Source organism: Phascolarctos cinereus, unplaced genomic scaffold, assembly GCF_003287225.1.
Source record: "Phascolarctos cinereus isolate Bilbo 61053 unplaced genomic scaffold, phaCin_HiC Scaffold_2;HRSCAF=192, whole genome shotgun sequence".
In the NCBI taxonomy this organism is placed as follows: domain Eukaryota; kingdom Metazoa; phylum Chordata; class Mammalia; order Diprotodontia; family Phascolarctidae; genus Phascolarctos; species Phascolarctos cinereus.
The window spans coordinates 263,450,942-263,475,822 of NW_027555625.1; the positions used below are offsets into that span (position 1 = coordinate 263,450,942).

The 24,881-nt window shown below is 41.2% G+C and overlaps 1 protein-coding gene across 2 annotated transcripts in view; it reads right to left on the minus strand.

The window, feature by feature from the left end:
* Positions 1-24,881, minus strand: part of CFAP77 (cilia and flagella associated protein 77) — a 181,950-nt gene that overhangs the window by 14,680 nt on the left and 142,389 nt on the right. The window contains exon 6 of one of the 2 annotated variants that reach the window (XM_020973545.2): positions 11,672-12,317. The exons of the other annotated variant lie outside the window; for it this stretch is intronic. Within the exon in view, the coding sequence (XP_020829204.1) occupies positions 12,282-12,317 (36 nt within the window). The 3' untranslated portion in view covers positions 11,672-12,281. Of the gene's footprint in view, positions 1-11,671; positions 12,318-24,881 lie in introns of those variants that run through there. 2 annotated transcript variants of the gene reach the window in all.

Consider the following 24,881-nt stretch of genomic DNA (forward strand, 5'->3'; position numbering starts at 1 on the left):
CCATCTAACTGTAGAATCTAACCCATATTTCTCCATCTTTACCATAAGAATAGCATGAAACTTTATCAAACACTTTGCTACCCAGTTCTACAGATTAAGTAATCTTTCTCCAAAAAAAGGGAGAAAAAAAGATTAGTCCAGTATGACCTGTTCTTGATGAAGCCATGTAAGCTCCTTGTGATAAAAACTTCTTTTTAAAAGTGTTCGCTAACTCTTTAACAAAACATTATAGGATTTTGCCAAGGATGAGAGTTAAGCTCATTGGCATAGAGTTTGCAGATTTCATTATCTGTCCTATTTTGAACACTGGGACAGCATTTGCTTTCTCTAGTCCTGGGCTGCTTCTCCTGTGTTCCACAAGCTTCTCAAGATCCCTGACAGTAACTTATCATTCACATCTGCCAGTCGTCTGAATCTAAGGATGGTGACTTGAAATCATCAAGGGAAGCTAGGTGTTCAGTGGCTGGAGGTATGCTGGAACCAGTTCTGGCTGTCTGATAACAGCAGATTGTTCAATTTTCAGTGTGAGCACTTACACCTAAGAAATCAGCAAATGCTATATAAACAAAGTCTTGATGTATTGTTTTGCTGACTGTTGGGACTTCAGAAAGTGATGGAGAAAGTGTTAATGATGCAGATGAAACTTATAAGCATGTCATGTATACAAATGATTTTTTTAATAGAGAGCCAATTGTTAAACATTTACCAGCACACCTCTGTCTCTGCCACCTGACAGTTAGTATATCAATTCTTTATTAGCTATTTTGTCCTGTCCTTTCTAGTCCAAAGACTTTTTTTTCTCTTGGCAGAGAATTAAGTAGTTATGCTCCATAGAAAAGTTCTTTGTACTTTTCAGTCATCAATTACCATTGTCCTGTGTACTCTGAGCAGTTGCCCTGTACCTTCTTTGATTCTTCTCCCCCCACCCCTATAGCTTTCAGAAGACCGTAATCCTCTTTCTCCTTAGTTTTCCTTTCCAGATTCTGCTCATTGTGTTTTAGCACTCTAGACACTATCCTATGATGCTGTTATATTTGTCCTTTCCTGCCTCTGCTTCCATCTCTGTATGTATTTTTAGCTTTAAAATGTTTTAATCTGTGATGGCAAATCAAATATGCCCATGTCTCCCCCATCCTGAAAAAATCTTCACTTGATCTTTCCATCCCTCTTAACTATCACCTTCTGTCTCTTCTGCCTTTTGTGGCTAAAAAAGCCATCTACAATAGGTACCTCCACTTTCCCCCTTCTCTCTCTCTCTCTCTCTCTCTCTCTCTCTCTCTCTCTCTCTCTCTCTCTCTCTCTCTCTCTCTCTCTTCTTCTTCTTCTTCTTCTTCTTCTTCTTCTTCTTCTTTATTTATTTATTTAGACAATTGGGGTTAAGTGACTTGCCCAGAGTCACACAGCTAGTAAGTGTCAAGTGTTTGGTCTGAGGTCAGAGTTGAACTCAGGTACTCCTGACTTCAGGGCCGGTGCTGTATCCACTGCGCCACCTAGCTGCCCCCCCCCCCTCTCTCTCTCTCTCTCTCTCTCTCTCTCTCTCTCTCTCTCTCTCTCTCTCTCTCTCTCTCTCTCTCTCTCTCTCTCTCTCTCTTTCTTCTTAACTCCTTATAATTCAACTTCTGACCTTATCATACCACCAAAACTGCTCTCTCTAAAGTTATCAATAATTTATTAGTTGCCAAATCCAGTGGCCTTTTCTCAATCCTCATCCTCTTCCAGCTCTCTGCAGCTTTTGACACTTAATCAATCTCTATTCCTCGATACTCTCTAGTCTCTAGGTTTTGAGGACACTTCTCTCCTGGTTCTCCTCCTACCTATCTGACTGTTCCTTCTCAGTCTTATTTGCTAGATCATCACCCAGATCACCCCTCTAACCATAGGTGTCCAAGAGGGTTCTGTCCTGCTCCATCTTCTCTTCTCCTTCTATATTACTTCCCTTGGTGATCTCATCCAGTGGGCTATATGCCATGGCTTTAATTACCATCTTCTATTCAGATGATTTTCATATCTACTTATCCTGTCCCAACTTCTCTGCTGATCTCCAATCTTGCATCTCCAACTGCCTTTCAGACATCTCAAACTGGATATCCAGTAGACTTTTAAACTCAACATGTCCAAAACAATCTTTTCTCCTAAACTCTCCCTTCCTCCTTTCTCCTACCTACCCTATTATTGTAGAGGGCAACACCATCGTCCCAGTCTTGACTTCTCACTGTCTCTCACCTTCACTGGCCTCCCACCCCAGCCATATCCAATCTGTTGTCAAGGCCTGTCAATTTCACATCTGCAACATCTTTCCAACATGCCCCCTTCTCTCCTCTGATACTGCCTCCACTCTGGTGCAGAACCTCATCACCTCACACCTGGACTATTTCGATAGCTTACTGGTGGGTCTGCCTGACTCAAGTCTGTCCCCATTCCAATCCACCCTCCATTCAGCCACTAACGTGATTTTCCTAAAGCACAGATCTGACCATGTCACCCCGCCCCATCCCCACTAAAAAACCCCAGTGGTTTCTTAGCGCTTCCAGGATCAAATACATAATCCTCTGGCATTCAAAACCCTTCATAACCTAGACTCCCTCCTACCTTTGCAGCCTTCTTATATCTTACTCCCTGCCACACACTCTTCAGTCTAACAACACTGGTCTCTGGGATGTTCCACAAATAAGACACTCCATCTCTCAGCTCTGGGTATTTTCTCTGGCTGCTCCCCATGCCTGGAAAGCTCTCCCTTTTCATCTCTGCCTACTAACTTCACTGGCTTCCTTTAAGTTCCAACCAAAATCCTCTCTTCTACAGGAAGTCTTTTCCAACCCCTCTTAATTCTAGTGCCTTCCCTCTGTTAATTATTTCCTATCCTATCCTATTCTATCCTATCCTATATAGATTCTTTGTATATATTTGCTGTCTTTCTCATTATATTGTGAGTTCCTTGAGGGTAGGAACTGTCTTTTACCTCTTTTTGTATCTCTAGCACATAGCTCAGTGACTGGCAAACAGTGGATGCTTCATAAATGTTTATTTATTGATTGTTACATAACTTATTTACTTACATTTCCAAATGTTCCCCTCTTCTCCCCTGCAACAAGCCATCTCTTGTAAAAATAAAAAAGAGGAAAAAAAGTGGTTCCAAAAAAACTAACCTTCACATCAAGCAAGTCTGAAGTATATGCAAACGTTCTATATTCACAGTTCCTCATCTCTCCAAAGAAGGAAAGGAGGTATGTTTACACAGGATTCAGTTTTGGTGGTTTTTATTTTGGTTTTGTGCTTTCCATTCACATTGTGATAGTCACCACGTACGTTGCTTTGTGGGTATTGCTTCCTTCACTCTGAATCAGTTCACATGTCTTCCTATGCTCCTATGAATTCTTCATATTCATAATTTTATGGCTCATGTACATATATTTTTTAAAAATCTTAGTGAGTTTTCTGCGCACTTACATTTGTCTTTTCAGACAACTCCAATTTTTCCTCCTAATTCTAATTGTTCCTTTTTGTGTCATCAGAACTTCATTCTTGAATGATTCCCAATCCTCCTGGGCTAACTTTCTTTAGAATTTTAGTTCATGGCATTCTATCTACCTTTCCTCTAAATCCTTTCAGATCATCTCTACCAAAACTCTAGAGTAAATAGCAGGCTAATCAGAGATTTCCTCCTTCATCACAAATATTTATAATTCTCTTTCCCTCTATTTCCATCCTGTAACTTCCCACTTCTTAATATGGTTGCAACTCTTGAAATTTGAAACTTACTCCAGGCATGAGAAGAGACAGTCATGGCTTTAAACTGAAATTCAATTTATGGTCACATTATGTCAGTACTAGAAGGGACTTTGGAGATCCTTTCATCCACCAATCCCTTATTTTATAGTTTAGGGAACAGGTCCAGAGATGGGAAAAGAATTACCTGAATTACCATCACAGAAAGCCATACAAATATGTCCCGGTCATCCTCATGTAAAATTAAGATTTCTCTGTACAACACCAAGTAAAGCACAAAAATGGGACAGGAATTTAGTTTATATTCAGATGGATAATTCAGTCCCAAGGATGGGGTTATGGACTGAATTATCTGGATTATTGAACTATCTACACAGGTCAAATAAAATGGAGTGTTATCCTATCATAGCTAGTGTGAGTAATTCTGGAACCTGGTACAAAAACTTCACAAAAATGGGCCAGTTCAAACTGTGAATGACTTAGCTCTTCTCAGCAATACAATGATCCAAGACAATCCCAAAGGACTCATGATGAAAAATGCTATCCACCCCCAGAGAAAGAACTGATGGAGTCTGAATGCAGACTAAAATACACGACTTTTTCACTTTCTTGCTTTTTTTTTTTTGGTTTGAGTTTTTGTCCACAAAATGACTACTATGGAAATATATTTCACATGGTTGTACACGTATAATCTATATCAGATTGCTTACCATCTAAGGAAGGGGGAGGAGGAGAGGGAAGGAAGAAGAGAATTTGAAACTCAACATTTTTAAAAATGAATGTTAAAAATGTTTTTACATATAATTGGGGGAAAATCAAATATTATTTTAAAAAAAGATGGACCAGTTCAATGGAGATGGGGTGAAGTGGAATGGGGAGAAAGACCTCAGACATTGACATACAAGACCCCATGGGCAGAGCCCTAGGACCTAGGTCTCTGGTGGGGAATTACCAATGAGCTAGGGAGCAGGATGGGATTGGGTTAGCAAGAAGTTCATCTATCTGCTAAAGAAGTAGGCAATTGGGTAGCTTCCTATTTCATTAATTATTTTTGTTAACTGGGTACTAACCTCAATTTTTTTCTTACCTACTTAAGAAGTACAAATGTTATTAACACCCTCTAAATTTTGGCATCTTGGGAAGAAACCCCATTTGCTCTGCCCTAGTTATGTCTCTCTATCCTTTATTTATCTTACTAGGTTCCAAAGCCAAGAAAGGTTTACATAAATGAGAAAGCCAAAGTAGGTTACTAAGGGAAGCTGGAATAGTCTAGGACAGGGGTGGGGAACCTGAGGCTTCAAGGCCACATGTGGCCCTCTAGGTCCTCAAGTGCAGCCTTTTGACTGAATCCAAAAATCCACACTTGAGGATCTAGAGGGCCACATGTGGCCTTGAAGCCGCAGGTTCCCCACCCCTAGTCTAGGACCTTTCCAAACATTTTGAGATCAAATTAATTTCAACAAAGAACGCACCTATGTGTAAGGAATAATGAGATGAACACAACTCAATCTCTACCTTCAAGGAGGTTAAGGTCTACTAAGGGAGATAAGATACATACATCAATAACTCTAAGACAAGGTCAGGTATAATGAGTACATAAGAGAGCTGCAATAAAAAAATGCTACTGGTAACCAAAGAAGGTAAAGATAATTTCTAGCTGAGATATTAAATGAGATATTTATAAAGTACTTAATACAGTGTCTGGCACACAGTAGGCACTTAATTAATGCTCATTCCCTTCTTCTTCCATGAGATTTACATTCAGAAGGCAAATTCTAAGTACTTCCAAAAACTCTTCTCAGGTGCCATCTCCAAGATGAAATCTGAGCTCTCCTGATTTAACCCACTTTGGTTATTTTTTATATTTTGATATATGTTTATAGTCTTAGTCTGGTATAAAGCAAAACAAACAGACAAACCCCAAAACCAAGGTCAGGCTTCTTGGTAATTTATTTAAAGGGTCAATAGAAGACTAAGACAGGATTTCCCTTTGTGAAGGTGATTGGTATAAATTTGGAGGCTCAGGTAAAAAGCCTAGCATCACTGATTTGCTGCATCCAAGAGTTCCTGAGGCTTACTTGTGACTATCTGTAATCATTTGGATTTGCTAAATAAGCCAGTAAGGGAGAAAAGCAAAATGCTAGAATATTGGATTTGTGTGAGAGTTCAGCAGATATGGAAAGTGAACCAGGGCTGGGCATGGTGGTACACACCTATAATTCCAGCTAATGAGGAGGCTGAGGCTGGAGAATCTCTTGAGTTCAGGACTTCTGATCTGCAGTGGGCTAAGCTGATCAGACTTTTGCACTAAATTCAGCATTTGTATGGAGAGCCCCCAGAAGTGGAGGGCCATCAGATTTTCTAAGCAGGGGCAAACCAGCCCCGGTCAGAAATGGAACATATCAAGGCTTCTGTGCTAATCAGAATGGGATCAGGCCCATGAGTGACCCCTGCACATCTAGCTTGGGTGAGATAGGAAGATCCAGTCTTTAAAAGTAAAGTGAACCAAAGAATAAAATTTGAATAAGGGCTTGTCAAGTATACCCATAGTTAGCATGGTGGTGAAGAGAATAGAGTAAGTTTTTTAAATATTAGATAATTTCAGAGTCACAAAAGGCTTCATCAAATCAAATACATACCTGAATAAGAAACACTTAGACAATTTCTCTGATAAGTGGCTAATGAATCTAGGCCTGAAGACCTCCACTGGTGGAAAAAACCATTAACTCCCAGAGCAGTCTATTCCACTCTGGACAGCTCCAATTATTAGGAAATTGTTCCTTAGACTGAGCCCAGATCTGCTTCTTCAGCTTCCACCTATTGGTCTTATATTTTTCCCCCTGAACCTAAGCAGAATAGATCTAATCCCTCTTCCATATAACAGCTCTTCATTAATACTTAAATACTGTCATCAGTCCCCCACCCTGTTTTTCTCTTTACCAAGGCAAACATATCTTTCTATGAAGTTGATCCCATCCCCTCCAATCTACTCTAGGAGCCTGCCTCTTCACTTATCTCTACTCACTTTATAATCTTTAATATCTCTTTATCCACTGGCTCCTTCTCAATCACCTACAATCATTCCCAGATTTCTCCCCATCTTAAATTTGTTTTATTTGTTCCTGCTATCTCCTTCAAGTATTCTACATTTTTTTTCTCTCTCTAACTGCCAAACATATGGAAAAAGTCTACACTCATTGTCTCCACAGCTTCATTTTCCTCCACCCCTACTCACTTCTCAACACCCTGCAGTCTGATGTCTAACCTCACCTGAAACTTCTCTCTCCAAGGGCTACTATGATCTTTCAGCTGCTAAATCCAATGGCCTTTTCTCACTCACCCTTCTTGACCTTTCTGTATCCTTTGACACTGCTGATCACTTTTACCTGGTCACTTTCTACTTGTCTAACCATTCTTTCTGTCTGCATGGATCTTCATCCCATCATATTCCTTTTGTAGGGATATACTCCAGGGTTCTGTTCTGGACCAGAGATGGACTCTCTTAAGAACTTTGGAATTGATGGTGTGACATGAGAGACACTGGCACAGGACTGCTCAGCATGGTGTGCCCTTATCAGAGAAGGTACTGTCTTCTACAAGCAAAGCAGAATTGAAATAGCTCAAGAGAAATGCAAGATACACAAACTTAGAGAATCCACCCCATAGGTTCACACGGACTATTTATGCCCAATCTGTGGTAGAACATTCCAAGCTCGTATTGGTCTGATCAGCCACAGTTGGACACATTAAAACTTGACTGTAGCATAATGGTGTCATTTTGGTCCTCTTCAAAAATGAAGGACGACAACTACTAACTATTCTGGACCATCTCTCTTTACATTCTTCCTCTTGGCAGTCTCACCAGCTTCCATAACTTCAATGATCATTTTTATGCAGATGCTTCATTCCTCAACTCTCTCCTGAGCCGCAAACCTTAATCATCAACTTCTGTTAGACATTTCCAGCTAGATGTCCCACAGGCATTTCAAACTCAGCATGTTCAATTCATCTTCCCCCCCCCCCAAACCCATGTGGTTTTTTTTTCTAACTTCATTATTTCTTTCAAGTGTACCTACCATCTTTCTAGTCACTCAAGTTTGAAACCTCAGAGACATCCTCTACTCTTCACTCTCCCTCATTTGTACCTCCACATACAACCAGGTGCATACTCCTTTTGATTCTACCTTCATAACATCTCTTTTTTAAAATGTATTTTATTTTTAATTTATGGAATAAAACAAACATTTCCATAACATAGTATAATAAAAAAAAGATGATTGCACATGAAACTGCAAATCTATTATGTGCAACTTGCTATTTCTTTCAAATATGTAATAAAGTTATTATGTAAATTTCTTTTTTCTTCTTCCTTTCCACCCCCCCATGGCTATCATTAGACACAAATTATGTATGTATATGTAAAATCATTCTATACATACTTCTATTGTATCAGTTCATCTCTTGTATCTGTCTCTTTTTCTCCACTCACACAGTCACCATCTTGTTCAAGCCCTCTGCACCTGGACAACAAATGGTAATATCCCAGACAATTGAAATAGCCTCCTTCCAGACTCCAGGCACTCTCCTCTTCAATCCATTCTCAACAGACCTATAAAACTGATATTCCTAAAGTGGAGGTCTGACGTGGTCACTACCCTGCTCAATAAGCTTCCGTGGCTACCTAGTGACTAAGAAAGAATGGGATCTCCTCTATCTAGTGTTTAAAGTCCTTTACAACCTAGCCCCAATCATTCTTTCTTGACTTACTTCAAATTAGTTCACCCTCATACACTCTACCTTCCAGCCAACTTAGTCTACTTGTTGTTCTCCATTCTTGACATTCCAGGATCTATAGTCCTTTGAGCCCTATGATCCTAACTTTTCTCTCTGTGTCTTTATACAAGCTGTTCTTCATATCCAGAATGTTTGTCACCTCTGCTATGTATATCCTTTAATTTCTTTTGAGGCACAACTCAGGTGCCATCTCCTATAGAAAGCTTTTCCTGATCTCCCCAGATATTATTGTTCTCCACCCTCTGTATCCTCAGTGCAACACAGTAGGCACTCCATAAATGCTTGCTGAATTGTTTAATTAAATCCCCAATTCACTCAACAGATCTTCACATGGCATGATCTCTAGTCCTCTCACTATCCTGGTTATCATTCTCTGGACAAGTTCCAGTATGTCAAACCTCTAGAGAATGAAGGGAAGGGAACATACCACACTACTATTTAACACATTAAACTGTACATAGAGGAAAAGGACTCAGAAGCTATTGGGCTTAGTACTGAGTCTATCCCAACATCCTTGGTTCACTACAACTTCAACTGCACTGAGTGAGTGGCCATGCAAAGCATGGGAAACCCACTAACCCTAAGTAATTCCTCCTTCCTTCCACATCATCTCACAAGGTGCCATTCTGTTACAAGGAGAAAGGATTTTACTGAGACCATAAGCTATATCATCCCTTTTTCAAAGTATCTAATATCTCTAGTATAGAATCTCTTTAAAATAGGCAAGCCCCAAAAGAATGTCACAATGAGAAACATCTTCCATGGGGCCATCTGTAAGGGTTGTGTACATGGTGATGGAGTGCATGAAAAGATAAATTTATGATAGAACACTTCCAGTGGAGACTTGAGTAGAGTGTACCCTAAACAGTACAAATTCCCCTGAAGCTCAATGTGGTTCCAGTCCTGGTTTGTAGAAGGCAGATGCAACACAGAAATCTGATCCTCACCTCTCTTCCTTCAGCACAAAGGAAGACTTAGGTTTCCTTGCTCCTTCCCAGAGACCCTGCCCTATCTTCTGTACCCCTGTCCAAGGCATGCACATAGGAGACTGTACACACACACACACACACACACACACACACACACACACACACACGCACACACACCAGGATGCAAATGATAACTACGGAGCCATCACTTGTGAAGCTTGACAGAAAATAATGAGAAACACTAAATCTTTTATAAGGTCAACACTCGCCTTTCCTGAGCAGCTGTCAAACAAGAAAAGAATTTAGCGCGGGAGCCGCGAAACTTCCATCGGCTCATTAAACCCAACAGGGCCCGGGCCTGGCGTGGCGGAGCAGACGCGGGGCCCTCCGTTTTGTGTCAGTAATTTGCGGCGGAGGAGGGAAGAAGAAACAGCCAGCGCCAAAGGGGCCTAGGGGGAGGCTGGGGAATCGTTAGCGCGCCAGGAGCGGCCCCAGCTCCTAATTGGAAGCATTGGGCATTATCAACGGAGGATTTGCCTCCGTTCCCTGACAGCTCGTGGGCCCAAAATGATCGCCCACTTGTCAGTGTAAAAGACCATTAAAAACAAACCATTTTGATTTAATTGGAGGCGGTGCACTGCGGGGCCAGGTGAGGAGGCTCGTCAGCCCTGGCTGGCTGTTACCTCTGCCTTTCTGCCTCTGTATTGATGGGGTGGTGACTCAGTGAGTGAGTGAGTGAGTGAGTGAGTGAGTGAGTGAGTGAGTGAGTGAGTGAGTGAGTGTGTGAGTGTGTGAGTGTGTGAGTGTGTGTGTGTGTGTGTGTGTGTGTGTGTGTGTGTGTGTTCTCCAGACTTTTTGCCTTTCAAGATCTGTCTGAGAGAGAGGTAACAGCAGACAGAGAGATCCTTCAGTCACAGCAAGAGCGGTTTTCAATAGGGTTGTCAACAAATTTGATGACAAGTTAAGCGAAGAGGGAGGGGTAATGGTGCTTTTTTTTAAGTTTAGTTTTAGCTTAGTTTCTTTCCTTCCTTCCTTCCTTCCTTCCTTCCTTCCTTCCTTCCTTCCTTCCTTCCTTCCTTCCTTCCTTCCTTCCTTCCTTCCTTCCTTCTTTCCTTCCTTCCTTCCTTCCTTCCTTCCTTCCTTCCTTCCTTCCTTCCTTCCTTCCTTCCTTCCTTCCTTCCTTCCTTCCTTCCTTCCTTCCTTCCTTCCTTCCTTCCTTCCTTCCTTTCTTCCTTCCTTCCTTCCTTCCTTTCTTCCTTTTTTCCTTCCTTTTTTTTCCTTTCCTTTTCAGTGCCCACATGTGAGTCTGCTAGGCTGGCCTGGGCTTGGCTTCACTCTGTGTCAGGGGTAGTTTCTGGGTGGAGAGGCTCAAGGCTTCGAGTGACTAGTGCTCCTTAGGGACAACCAAATGGTTATTACTTCGAAGTTTTGGTCGTCTATTAAAAAGAAGATCAAGATCTGAGCAGCTTTGCTGGGCTTTCAGACTCATCATTTGGTAGAGGTGCAATTTTGCCCTTGAGGGTAGGGGAAGGGGAGGTTAAAATTCAACTTCTTCCATGAAGACTTCCATGATTACCTGAATCTAGAAATATCTCCCTTGTCTGATTTCATAGCACTTTATATTCTTTTGTATTAACTGAATTCAAGGTTGTGTAATATTGGTGTGTGTAGAGATCACCCATCCCAGATTGTGAACACTCTTGAGAGCATGTCTTGTTATTATAAATTTCCCAGTATACAACACAATATAGAGATTCTAAGTTAGGGGTTCTTAACCTGGAGTCCATGAACTTGTTTTTTAAAGTATTTTGATAATTGTATTTTAATATAATTGATTTTCTCCTTTGTAATACTATGCCATTTATTTTATGCATTTAGAAACATTGTTTTTCCAAGACAGTGCCCACAGGCTTCACCAGACTACCAAAGGGGTCCAGGATGCACGAAAAAAAAAATGTTGAGATAGATAGATAGATATAGATATATACGCATAACTGTTTGATTAATAAATGAATAAATATCCCCTGGTAAGTGGTAGTAGATTTTTATTATGATGCCATAGAATAGCCTTAATAATCTTTGTGATCTTTTCAGCCTTCTTAGACCATATCAAGACACCTATTACGTATATGTATATTTGTATACATATGCATATATATATATATATATATATATATATATATATATATATATATATATATATATATTTATACATGCCCACACACAAACAGGCAGAGACAGAGTGAGAAGCTAGGTGGTGCTGGACCTAGAGTCAGGAACACTTCAGTTCAAAGACATTTCCTGGCTATATGATTCTGGGCAAGTCACTTAAAGTCTCTGTGCCTCTCCTTGTAAAATAAGGGTATTAGATGTGATGGCCTCTAAGGTTTCTTCCAAGCTTCAAATCTATGATGATGATCTTCCTGACCCTGAGGCCATTTCTCCAATATACTTTTTCTCTCCTTTTACCCCAGCACACCCCCACTCCTTACCCTCAAAGAGTTTCAATATCTTCTATCTGATTTCAATAACTTGCCCTGGAAGAGACTACCAGGTGTTTAGGAGCATTCCTATTCTGTAAACTCGAGGAGGGCAAGGACTATGTGTTTATTTTTACGATGCCTAATACACAGTCATGCATACTTGATGAATATTAATGAGACTGATTTCGTGCCAGAGGACCTATGTTCAAAAATCCTACTCTGCTCCTTGAGGTCCCATTTTAGCTTGAGCAAGTCCCCTCCTTTCTGGTTTTCATTTTCTTCCTCTGTAAGATGGATGCCTTCTGAGATCCCTTTCAGCTCCACATCTCTGATCCCAAGATCATTCAGTTCAGGGTTCAAGGAACAGCAGAGTAATCCATTCTACCTGGAATGTAATGCCCATGAAGAGAGAAGTCCTGTGAAATAAGGCTGGAAAAGTATATGGGAATCAAATTATAGAAGGCCTTAAATACCAGGCTAAGGTTTGTATTTTATCTGGTAGGCAGTGGGCACTGACTGGAGGTTTGAGAGCAGGGGAATTATGTGGTCAGACTGACTGCACCACTGACTACCTACCTGTATGATCTCTACAAGTAATATCTCTTCCCTGGGCCTCAATTTCCTCATCTATAAAATGAGGTAGTTGAACTCACTGACCTCTGAGGCTCACTTCCATCTCTAGAGCCTATGATCTCTCAGGTAAGTTTATGCACCAGAATACTAATCTTACATCATGGCTATATCATTGACAGCTTACCTCTTTTCTGAAAAAGTCACAAACATTGAACTACACAATGCTCATCAACTCTGTGTCTTAAGGAAAGGGGGTGAAGGAAAGGCAGGCCACCTTTTCAAAAAAGGAAAATGTGGGCTGTTAATTTTCATGAAGGATAAGACTGAAAGCAGACATCTGATCCCTGGTGAGAAGCAGATTCCAGGGCCCTGGATTTTGCTGCTGAATTTATACAATGAAGATTCTTTAATTACTTTCCCTGGAAATTTACCTGACAGTGCTATCTCAGGTAGCGCAAGGCGGCTTTCCTGGAGAGCTGTTCATCAGTTGACAGAGTCTTTGATTTTGTGCTAGGCTGCAAATTAAGTCCTTTGCCAAGGTATCCAAACGCTGCCTTGTCAGTTGCTTATCGTGTATTCATATAGAGTATTGAACACAGGCTGTTTTATCTATTTGGGAAGCCAAGGATGTAGACAAATGTTTTCCGTCCACATCTATTGTGGTAGTTTTCCTCCCCTCTCTTCTCTTTTTGAAGCTCTATTCTGAGCTAAATGCCCAGGTCCAGGTGACTGAGGTGTCAGTGTTCTGTATACCAAAGGCTATTCTAAAGATAAGAACACCTTAGCAAAAGGTGAGACATTTGCCCCAGATCTATAGAGAGCTAACAAGTACTCTGGGGTTCTTAACATAAAGTCTATAAACTTGCATTTTAAAAAAATGTATTTTAATAACTATTTCAATAAATTTGGTTTCCTTTACAATCCTCTGCATGTTGTTTCATGCATTTGAAAACATTATTCAGAGAAATTCCACAGGCTTCTGACTGCTTAGGAGTATTTGACACACACGAAAAAAAGTTTTTTTGCAACCTGGTGTAAAGGGAAAGGGACCAGACCACCTTGGAAATGTTGCTGAACTTTTTGTGCTAAAAAAAGAACTAGAAGCAAATTAGGTGCCCATTGATTGGCGAATGTTTGAACAAATTGTGGTATGGATAATACCACATAATAATAATGGAACGTTATTGCGCTAAAAAAAAAAACAACCAGCAAATGTGAAGGATTCAGGGGAACTTGGGAAGAATGGTGAGATTGTTATAAAGTTATGGACCCAGAAGAACAATATCATAATGGCCATATTAAGGTATAGGACATTACTGAAAGACACCACAATTCTGAACAATGTAAAGACATCATAATTCTCAACAGCATAGAGATCAGTCGGAACTTTAGAGGAAGTTGCTTTCATTCTCTCAGCAGAGAGGTGGTAGATTGTGGGTGGGGAACGAGGCATACATCATCAGACATTGCCAATGTGTTGATTTGTTTTAACTGTACTTTTTAAAAATGCAAGTTCAAGTTATCTGTTGGGGAGGGAGTCATTGAGAGGTGACATTAATGTTTAAAGAGCATCAATAAAATGTATTTAAGAATAAAAAATGTGGCAAAAAAAAGAATAAAAAATGCTGCCAAGTGGCCAGGTATCCTGGGAATCTCTCTTATTTTGCTAAGGCTTTTCCATCCTGGTGATGCATGAGTGGAATTTAAAAAAAAAATTATCTAAGACATGTACTCCATCAAAGGTACAATGTAGTATAATAGATAGAAAAGAGTCAGTCTCAGAAACAAAGGGACCTGGGTTCAGGTCCTGCCTCTGACACATACAGACTCTGTGATCCTGGACAGATAACTTCAATTCTTTGTGCTCTAAGCAGATCTCTTATGATACTAGTTGCAGGACAGCTTCTGATCTGCATTGGTATGTTTTCTCCCTAGGAATTCCCTATACCAATGAAATTACAGGTTGGAACAAAAAACAAATGTATTCTATCACATTGATTCTACAGTGTGGCTAGAATCATTTTGGTTGGCTTAGAATATCTTCCTCCAAACAAAATCAGAATAGGGTCAGGTCTGGATACACAAATTGAGTTTGGGGTCAGGAAGACCTGTATTCAAAACAGCCTCTGAATTTACTAGCTCATGACCCTGGGCAAATCACTTACTCTAATTTTGTGACTCAAGAAAATTTCCTAGGACTTATCATGGTTATAGATGACTGTGATCTGCTTGGTGAAAGGAGTTCCCACACTGTGAGCTCCCCTACACTGAAAAAAATCACAGATCCTTGGAGTACATTTACATAAGTAATTTGGAAAGGTTTGTAAGACATTCTTTGGTTGGACAATGCTGTAGAATGTTGCAATCTGCCCTTCATTTCTTTCTCAGCACTCTGGACCAGGGAAAGGAGAACTGAGTTTAGAGTCAGGAGACTTGGGCTTGAGTTCCATTTCCAGCACTAACAGTTATGTGACCTTAGGAAAATCCCTTAACTTTATTAAACCTCAAATTCCCCACCTGTAAAATGGGGATAACATTTGTACTACCTAAGGGTTGTTGTGAGTTATATACTTCAGGAATTTTAAACTACTATAAAAATGAGAAAGCTATCCTCAGATGTATCCTGCTAAATTTTGGAGAACAGAACTAGAAACAGCAGAAGTAATAACGATATTTGCCATTAATATAGTACTGTGCAAATATTATTTCAGTTTATCCTCATAAGAGCCCTGGGGGGTAGGTGCTATTATTATTCCATTTTACACATGAGGAAACTGAGGCTGAAAGAGGTTAAGTAACTTGCCCAGGGTCACACAGCTAGCAAGTGTCTGAGGCCAGATTCAAACTCAGGTTTTCCTGATTCCAGACCCAGTGCTCTACCTACTGTGCCACTAGCTGCCTCAGTAAGAAGACACATTTTGACGGAATGTATAAAAGCACTCTCTAAAAAGCGTATCTAAGAAAATTCTGTCTGACGACAGAATGGACTGCCTCAAGAGCAAGTGAGTTCCTTGGGATGGAGATTTTTAGGCAGATACAGGGTATTTACCTCTCAGGGATAACAACAACAACAACAACAACAATAGTAATATGCTTTAAAGGTTTGCAAAGCACTTTACAAATATCATCTCATTTAATCCTTACAACAACCCTGGAGATAGATGCTATTATTATTATTCCTATTTTACAGATGAAGAAACTAAGGGACAAAGAGATTATGTGACTTGCCCTGGGTCACACACTGGTAATTGTCTAAGGCTGGATTTGAACTCAGGTCTGACCATCCAGCACTCTGTATGCCACCAGCTGTCTCTGGGATATTATAGAGAGGATTCTTGTACTGGGCAAGAGGTCGGGCTAAATGACCACTAAATTCCCTTCTAATACTAAAGTTCTTCTCTATGATTTTGTGACCTTTTGATATCTCCTCCACAGCTCTTCACCATTTGGTGATACTGGATCATCTAGTTGACTTCTTTTTTAGGCAGGGGCCAAACAGCAGTTGAAAAAAAATGACCTGGATTTTAAAACTCAAAATCTTGGAGTGAATCTATAGGAGTTTTGTGCCTATGAAGTATTTCTACACTGACAGGGTCTTAATTAGGCAGTATGGGGTCAGGTCAGGATATTCCATGAGAGGCCTAGCTAGAATTCCTGACTCCCTCTCTCTTATTCCCTCTCTACTCTGTGCCCCACTCAGCCTCATGGTAGCCTCTGAGCCCTAATATTTGCCTACAACCTCAAGAGCGGAAAATACTTCAAAATCCTGTGATCACACCAGCTATAGACTTAGAATTTCTTGTAGAGATATTTTAGCAGATAGTTCATAGGACTTAGAGCTAGAAGGCACCTTTACTAGTCATCTAATTCAACCCCTTCATTCTACAGATTAGGAAACTGAGTCCCAGAGAGGGGAAATAATTTGCCAAAAAATAGCAGAGCCAGGATCCCCAAGCTTGTGCTCCAAAGCACGACACTGTTTCTTCTCCAGACATCCAAAGATAGCATTATACAAGCAGCTAGGTGGCAAAGGCTTAGAGTCAGAAAAACTTGAATTTAAATCCTGCTTCAGTCACTTATTAATTGTGTGATCCCAGGTAAGTTATTTAATTGAATCGCTATCTGCCTCAATTTCCAAATCTGTAAAAATAGGGATAATAACAGCAGTAGATAGAGCGCCAGGCCTTCGGTCAGGAAGACCTGAGTTAAAATCTGGCCTCAGACACTTACTAGCTGAGTGACCCTGGGCAAGTCACTTAATCCTCTTTACCTCAGTTTCCTCGTCTGTAAAATGAGCTGGAGAAGGAAATGGCAAACCACTCCAGTGTCTTTGCCAAGAAAATCCCAACAGGGTCACTAAGAGTTGGATGAGACTGAAATGACTAAACAACGGTAAAACAGTGCCTATCTCCCAAGGCTGTTTGTTATGCGGATCAAATAAAATAATAGCTGTAGAGTGCTTTGCAAACCTTAAACCTATGCTAACAATCCTCACCAGCATCATCAAACAGTAAAGTGGAAAGAGTGCTGGAATGGAAATTAGAAAAACCTGAGTTGTTGCTGTTGCTGTTGTTATGACTGTTGTTATTGAGTTGTGTCTGACTCTTCCTGACCCCATTTGGGGTTTTCTTGGCAGACATACTGGAGGGGTTTGCCATTTCCTTCTGCAGCTCATTTTATAGATGAGGAAGCTGAGGCAGATGGGGTTAAGTGGCTTGCCCAGAGGTCACAGAGCTAGTAGCATCTGAGGCCAGATTTGAGCTCGAGAAGATGAGTCTTCCTGACTCCAGGCCCAGTGCTATCTACTGTATCAGCTAGCTGCCCCCTGTGCTGTGTAACTCAGGGTAATTCATTTCACCTTTTAGATCCTCATGCTCTTCATTTATAGATTGTTAATGACACTTGTACTATCTAACTCCTCTGGGCTTTTTTTTTTTAAAGGAAAATGCTTTATAAACTATAAAATCTCATAAAAATACAAACTATACCTCTTATTTAGCTCATGAATCCAGCCAATTTGACCACGCCTTTGATCTGGTCCTGGGGTAGAATTCCCAAGGATCATAGGCCCAGGACGTTTTGGGGGTTGGGTAAAAGGGATCAGGGCTGTATGGAAGGCCAAGCACCAGAGCCACCTGCTAGGCCCTTTTCTTCAGATCCCTTAAGCTCATCACTTGGGCTAACTCAGAAGACCTATCTCCATGCACAATCAGCTAGGTTCCACTCCTCTAAGATACAGTGTCACCAAGGTCAGGATTCAGCCCCTCCCCTTTGACAGCTGCCAAAAGCTGAACCACCAGTTTGGCTGAGTGAAGCTCTTCTAATTTTGTTTCTCTGTTGGAACCTGCTGCTAGCTAGTGCCATGTGATTCCTGCTTTCCTGAGCCAAACTTCATTAAGGGAAGAAATTAAAAACCCAGTGCTGGAGCAGGGAAAAAAGTTTTATCGAAGTAGGAAGAATTCAAATAAGATGGAAGGAAGAACTTCCTTTTTAATGGTTGGTAGATCATGTACCTAACCATTGCAGCAGGTTGCAATAGCTCTTTTAAGACTTTTAAAGGTACTCCTCAGAGATGAAGGCACACCAGGATTCTGACGAAGTGACAGATCCAGTTAGGCATTTAGAATCTACATAGACCAAAAGCTGTCTTTAAAATGTTTCTCTGTGTCAAATTATGTTTTTCCATTGGCTTTCATTACAAAATCTGGATGGAAGAGCCCCACTCCCCCAAAGTAATCAATGTGACTAATTCTGGGCCCCACACAGTTCATTCCAAAGCCCCACTCTTCTTTTTCTCCTTGTTGTCTTTCAAAGTTTTCAGATCTTCAGCTACAACCTTTCTGTCTAGGTTTTTGTACCACAGGAGAGGCAAGGTGGTATAATGGATCAAGAGATGGCAGCCTTGGCAGAAATTATTATTATTACCATGGGATCACAGATACAGAGCTTGAAAAGGCCTCTCAGGCCATCTAGTCCGACCTTTTATCTTACAGATGAGGATGGATACTAAGGTCAGGGTAGTTGAGTGACTTGCCCAAGGATATAGGAAGACCTGGGTTCAAGTCCTACCCCTGATACACAGCACTGACTCTTTGACCCAGAATAAGTCTCTCAATACCGTAGGTATTCTAGGAATGTCAGGTGCCACTCTTCATTGGCTGAGAAAATTCCTTAGACAGAAACTTTACCTGAAAACAGGTTTGGCCCCTCCAAAAAACTTTTTTGTACTATCATCTCATAAGCAGGTACTATCTAAAAAAATCTGTAACTTGAAGGTTCTGGTTTGAAGAAAACCAACTTTAATCATCTACTTTCTCAAAGCAGTGATTTGGAAATTCTCCAAAAAGGGTTGATTTGCAAGGAGGGATAACTATACTTAAAGAATGTCATTCTCTTCTGGACTTCTGAATCACTCTTCCCATTGTTCTTTCTAAGGTCTGATGCATTCTATGATTCTCCCACTGTTCCCAATCTCACTGTTCTGTTGCCCTACCTAGAAATATGAGATGACTTGCACCTCAGTACAAAAAAGGAGGGTTCTTACACTTTATCAATGGTTCAGAGATTCCTGGGAGGGGATAGTGGACCTAAATTTTTTCTTTCCTAGGCTTGGAAAGAACAGCTTGGGAAATTTTCCAACCATTTGAACTGGGCAGGAAAAGATGGGGTCCAAGAGAATGATCTTTTTAACAGTAAAAGCCAAAATCTCTTTCTCCCTTTTTTGGGGGGAATGGAAGGAATGGAGGGAACGGAAAGAAGACGAATAGACAGACAGGGGAGCTGATCTCCCCCAGGGTTTAGCGGAGAGTTAACTTCCCAGCCTGTTATGATTTGTAAAAGAGCTTAAAGGTAGAAAGGAAAATCCTTTCTTAGATTCAGCAGCTTTCACTAATCAACTGCAACTCTAAATGTCACTGCTTGGCTGATTGTGCCGTCATGTTTCACATCTTCCTATTATATCAGGGAGCTGGGCCCAGGAGACTAAAGGCAGGGTTAGTCTTCCACAGAGACACAGAGTCAGAACCCAGGGTTCAGAGCACGAAAGCTTGTAAATCAAACTGTTAGCTTAATAGCATGTGCCATTATTCTAAACCAGTGGGGCTGAAACCAGCAGCCAGATGAAAATAGTCTATTTGTCCATACTTTAGTGACTGAATGACTATGTAATATCAGTAGTTGTTGGTGCTATGGAGGAGAGACAAAGTCTGTTGGGGGAGAGGGAGTGTACAGGGATTTGGGCTTAGGCAAGCTGCCTTAGGTGCCTCAGGCAAATTCCCTAACTGAAAGAGATCTAGGACCATTAGTTAAAATACTTCTGGACTTCAGAATCGGACTGGAGTAAGAATTCTTAACCTGGGGTCGGTGAACTTTATTTAAAAAAATTTGATAACAGTATTTCAGTATAATTGGCTTTCTTTGTAATCCTTTGGGCTTTATTTTATACATTTTAAAACATTATTCTGAGACGGATTCCATAGGCATTACCAGACTGCCAAAGGGGTTCTCTCTCTCTCTCTCTCTCTCTCTCTCTCTCTCTCTCTCTCTCTCTCTCTCTCTCTGTCACACACACACACACACACACACACACACACACACACACACACACACACACACACACACACACCCTCCTAGCTCAAATCTTCTGTGCTCTAAAGTCCCTTTTAGCTTGGGCATTCTATATTCAAAGACCTCTTCCAGCTTTAACATTCTGTGTTCTAAGACCCCTTCCATCTTTTTGGCGTTCCATATTCTGTGATCTTTTTCATTTGTAATAGCCTGTGTTCAAAGGACCTTTTCAGCTCTGACATTCCATGAGTTCTATGATTCATAGCTGTGTGTGGGCAAGTCCAGGGAAGTAAGGAGAGCTCTGGAGGTCCCATAGCTTCACAGTGCATGGGGACAATGCCCATATTTGATTTCTGTGTCTGAAGTGAGGTCAAATAAAAGGCTTTAATTGTAGCAAGTGAGAATTCAGTTAGACATGAGGAAGATACTTTTGACACTAAGGATAAGCACACAGTGGAACAGGAGCCTCTATCCTAAGAGACCTTTATAAAAAGAATAAACCATATGGTTTGGATTGACTTGAGTGTCCTGCTGAGATCTGTCCTACAGAGGTTTATGCCAAGAGTGCTTGGAGTGGGGGATGCCTCTCACTCTGTCTTTAGGCCCAATGCCTCAGTATTTCTTCCCTGTTGCCACATAAGGTTGGTGTTTCCCAACCCTTTTCAGCCCATGATATGCCTAAGATCTTGCCAAGAAACACTGGGATATCTGGGAATGGTGCTTATCCCACCCCACTCTGTCCAGCCACCCACTGATCCAGCCACCTGTCCATTCCATAGTCATAGGATGCTTAGTGCTGAAAGGGACCTTAGAAATCATCTAGCCCAATGGCATTACTTTACATATGGAGGAAAATAAGGCTTAGTGAGGAATTGTGACTTATCCAAGATCACACAGCTAGTTAGTAGCCAGATCCAGGGCAAAATGCAAGAATCCTATTAACTGGTCAAGGGTTTTTCCTACCATATATTCCCTACTCCTGAGCACATGAGCAACTCCACGAACACATCAGTTCTCTTCTTCTCTTTCTCTACACAGTCACCTCCCATAGCTTCCAAGGAGACATTTGTGAAAGAAAGTGATAACTGAACACAGTTGGGGAGAATCTACAAAGAGCCCATCACATTGCAATGTAATCAATAGAAAACAATGAATTCTTTACCCAAAATGCCTTTGATCTGAGAAGAAAGGTCCTAAGCTGACTTTTGGCCCCGGGTTTTACCACTCTTATGAATCCCTATTCTCACTCCTCCTTTCCTTAACACCTTTATATTCAGAGAACTTTTTAAAGTTAAATTTTATTTTATTTTCAAATAAAGATTTGCCTTCTCTCCTTTCTACCTCTCCTCCACCCCACTAAGAAAGCAAGAAAAACAAAACCCCTGTTATAAACATGTATGATAGTTGAACAAAATAAATTCCTGTATTGGCTATGTCCAGAAAAATATGTCTCGATCTTCAGTCTTATATCCATCATCTCTCCATCAGGGGAAACTCATGTTTCATCATGAGTCTTCCTCTCCAGTGAAGTTGTATGTCAGAGTAACTCTAACCCTACCCTTCCACTCCTACTGGTCATTACAGTATGGATCAGGGGATGGAAAACATCAATTAAGTACTTACTATGTGCCAACCCTTGTGTAAGTGCTGGAATTATAAATTCTGGGAATATAGGTCCACTATAGGACTGTAGTCAGTTGTAGAGAAAGAGAGAAAGTCTCAAATCTGTCCATACTTCTGCCTCTTCCTGGGGGCAGGTGGAGTGAGGATTGGCAAGAATGAGTTCCAGAGGATTGTTTATTCTCCATGGCCTCTCCCACCTCAGACACAAGAGAGACTCCTGTGCAGGATTGGGGGCAGGGGTGGGAGCAGGTGATAGATTCTTTCATAGAAACATCACCATTTATAGACTCACTGAGCTTTTGGAGAAGCAAGTTTGCTAACTTGTGTTGACCCAACAGAATGAGTGTGCTCCCTGTGCCCCTGCCTGCCGCTTTTCTGTGTGAAAGGTGTTTAATTATTTCTGACAGAGTTCAGTTTCGACATCTGTTCATGAGGGGGGAGAGTCCATTTAGGTTATCCATCATTGTGACAGGTTTAACTTTTTTTGGAAAAGATTTTTTTTCCCCGTCATAATGGGGATGGGGAATTGGGAGTGAGAATGCTGGGGGGAAGGGGGAGGGGGGGGCTGATAAACAGGGAAAGGAGAAAGAGGTTGGGGGAAGGGGGCAGAGTTGGGGGATAAGGGAGAAAGTGATCTGCAGGAAGAGTACAAAGCCCCTGCTGATACTCTGAGCATACAGGCAAAGCCAATACCAGTCCTGTTAAAAAGGAAATTAAAAAAAAAAAAGGTCCTTGGGCTACACTGCTCCTGGGCTAATTCACTTACAACGGCAAAGGCTTTACCCACTACAACTGAGAAAAAGAGGAGAGGGATAAATATTCCCAGGAGCCATTGTTGCTCTGAAAGCACTCACAGTACCCAAAGTTGCTCCCAAACCTGTTTAATGGCTAAATGAATGGCAGTCGGCAGTGAAGCTGATAAGGTGCCAAGAAGAGGCTGTGGGCAAGAGCATGTTTGAGCTGTGAAGGCAGAACTCTCTATCTCTAGAATTCTTTAAATATGGTGCACATTAAATTAAATAAATAAAAATTGAGATGCTTTTCATAGGCAGAGTAAGCACAAGGAGAGTTCTTATGATTCCTTGACCTATAAATTGAAATAAAGCATTTCTACCACCCTAACTATTTTGGCTATAGGATCACAGTCAGAAAAAAGAAAAAAAGCACTTGACAAGAGTCCTGGGTCCTGGTCCCAACTTCCCCTTTCATTCTCACTGTAGCCTTAGGCAAGTCATTTGATTTCCCTGGTCTTAGTTTCCTCAGATAGAAAACTGGGATATCAGTCAGTCCGTGCTTTGTTTACTACTTGGGGTGGGGAGGGGAAATGGTATTGTGAAGATAAAATGAGGTAATGTGTTTTGAAAAAAAAATTTTAAGTGATACAGAAATGCTACTTGCAATGTAGTAATTGGCTGAATAGAAGCCGAAAACTAGAGCAAGAATATCTGCATGGAAAACTATGCATTTCCTAAGGTCAGATTGGATCCTACTCTGATTTTCTCTGAGATAAACATTCAGAAAGGAATTACATTTTAAAAGTAGATGTCCTTTCATTGATGCATTCATGCATACCTTCAAGAATTAGCTGAGGCTCCTACCATGTGCAAGGGTTTGGGAAGTCTTTCCCGGAGGATAAACAGAAGGAATATTTAATTCCTTTTGTTGGGGAGAAAAGAATCTGAAACCCTATTGAATATTATTTCCATTGCTATGTATGTGTCCCAGATCATGGCTAGAAAGGAATGGACAGAGGGGCTCTCACAGGGGAGGACTAGGGACAGAGTTTAAAGTTGAGAGTTAGGGAAGGATTCAGGACATTTTACTCTGGTTGAGAAAAGTATTGCCAACCTTTTATAGCCAGAGCACTCCAGATGGACCAGTCCTCCAAAAAGCAGATGGAAAACCAGAGGAAAGAGAGAGAAAAGGGTGACTGAAAGAGAGGCCAGGAAGGAGAGTGTGGAAGGTATTAAATCTCTGTGTGTGTGAAAAAAAAGAAGTGATTGGTAGTTTTCCTGAAAATGAAAAAAAAAATCAAGAAAGACAGAGACTGGAAAACGGATGGTGATGTAAAGGTCTGGGGTGAGAGGAGATTTAAAGCGGCTGCTCCCCCCCTCCCCAGATCTCGTGTGACTTCCACAATCTGTTCAACAGCGATCGGTCATGTTCTTTCGTTGACACTACCTGCAGCAGTGGCTCTGTGCTGACAGGCAGCTGGGGGAGATGATCACTGACATATGCTAATGGATCTGACTTAGGCAGGACATAAGAGGAATACATCAAGGTGGAGCAAAACACATTTCTTCCGTGAAACTCTGCATCTTGTTCAAGTGCATTAGCTTCAGGAAGCCACCATCCCTTTTCATTGCTTAAATTGCAGTTTAGCTCAACAGAACAGCCCCCTGTTCTCAGCCCACAGTGAGGGCTGGGAAAGATTTCTGCTGCCTATCACTTCCCCAGCACCAAATCAGGCAGAGACTTTCACAAATCGTGGGGCCATTGCCTGATACCCCGAGACTGTTGCCTTTACTCTAGGTAATACCCGTAATTCTTAACTGGTATCTTATTTTTCCTGATGTTTAACCTCCCACCAGCAATTGACTAGGATGTGTGTGCTCCCACAAGAGGACAAGAAGTTGAGTTTAATACAAGGCACCATTGCCTGCGCATGCAATCTTAACTGTGGTACTTATCTGGACCAATTTAGGTGAGTTTTGTGAACTCGCATCAAAATCTAGTGACCATAGGTTCTCACCTCCACGAGATACTGTCAGGCAGGCTCTTTAGAGCATCACAAATGTGTGAGCTTTCAGAAACATAACTCCAGGGCAAGGCAAAAAACCTTCTTGACTCAAATGAACCCATCACTGTCCAGAGGTTTCCCCAAGAGGTGGAATAGCAGCGCCTCCTTGTACGGAACTATCCATTCCAACATTGAGTAGGCCACATTTGCAGTGAAGGAGCAGTGTTCGTCACACAGTGGGTACTTAATGAATGCTGCCTGTTGTTGCCGTAAGGCAATTGTTTATAACTCAGTGAAAATTACACCTAGGAATGGATGAGGTAAGAAATGGCAAGTGGCATTTTGCCGTAGCTGAGCCTGGCCAAGAGAGGGAAGACATACCAGAGCCATAACTAGCATGGAGTGAGTGGGGCTTTTTCCCGGGGTACCAACATCAAGGTGAGGCAT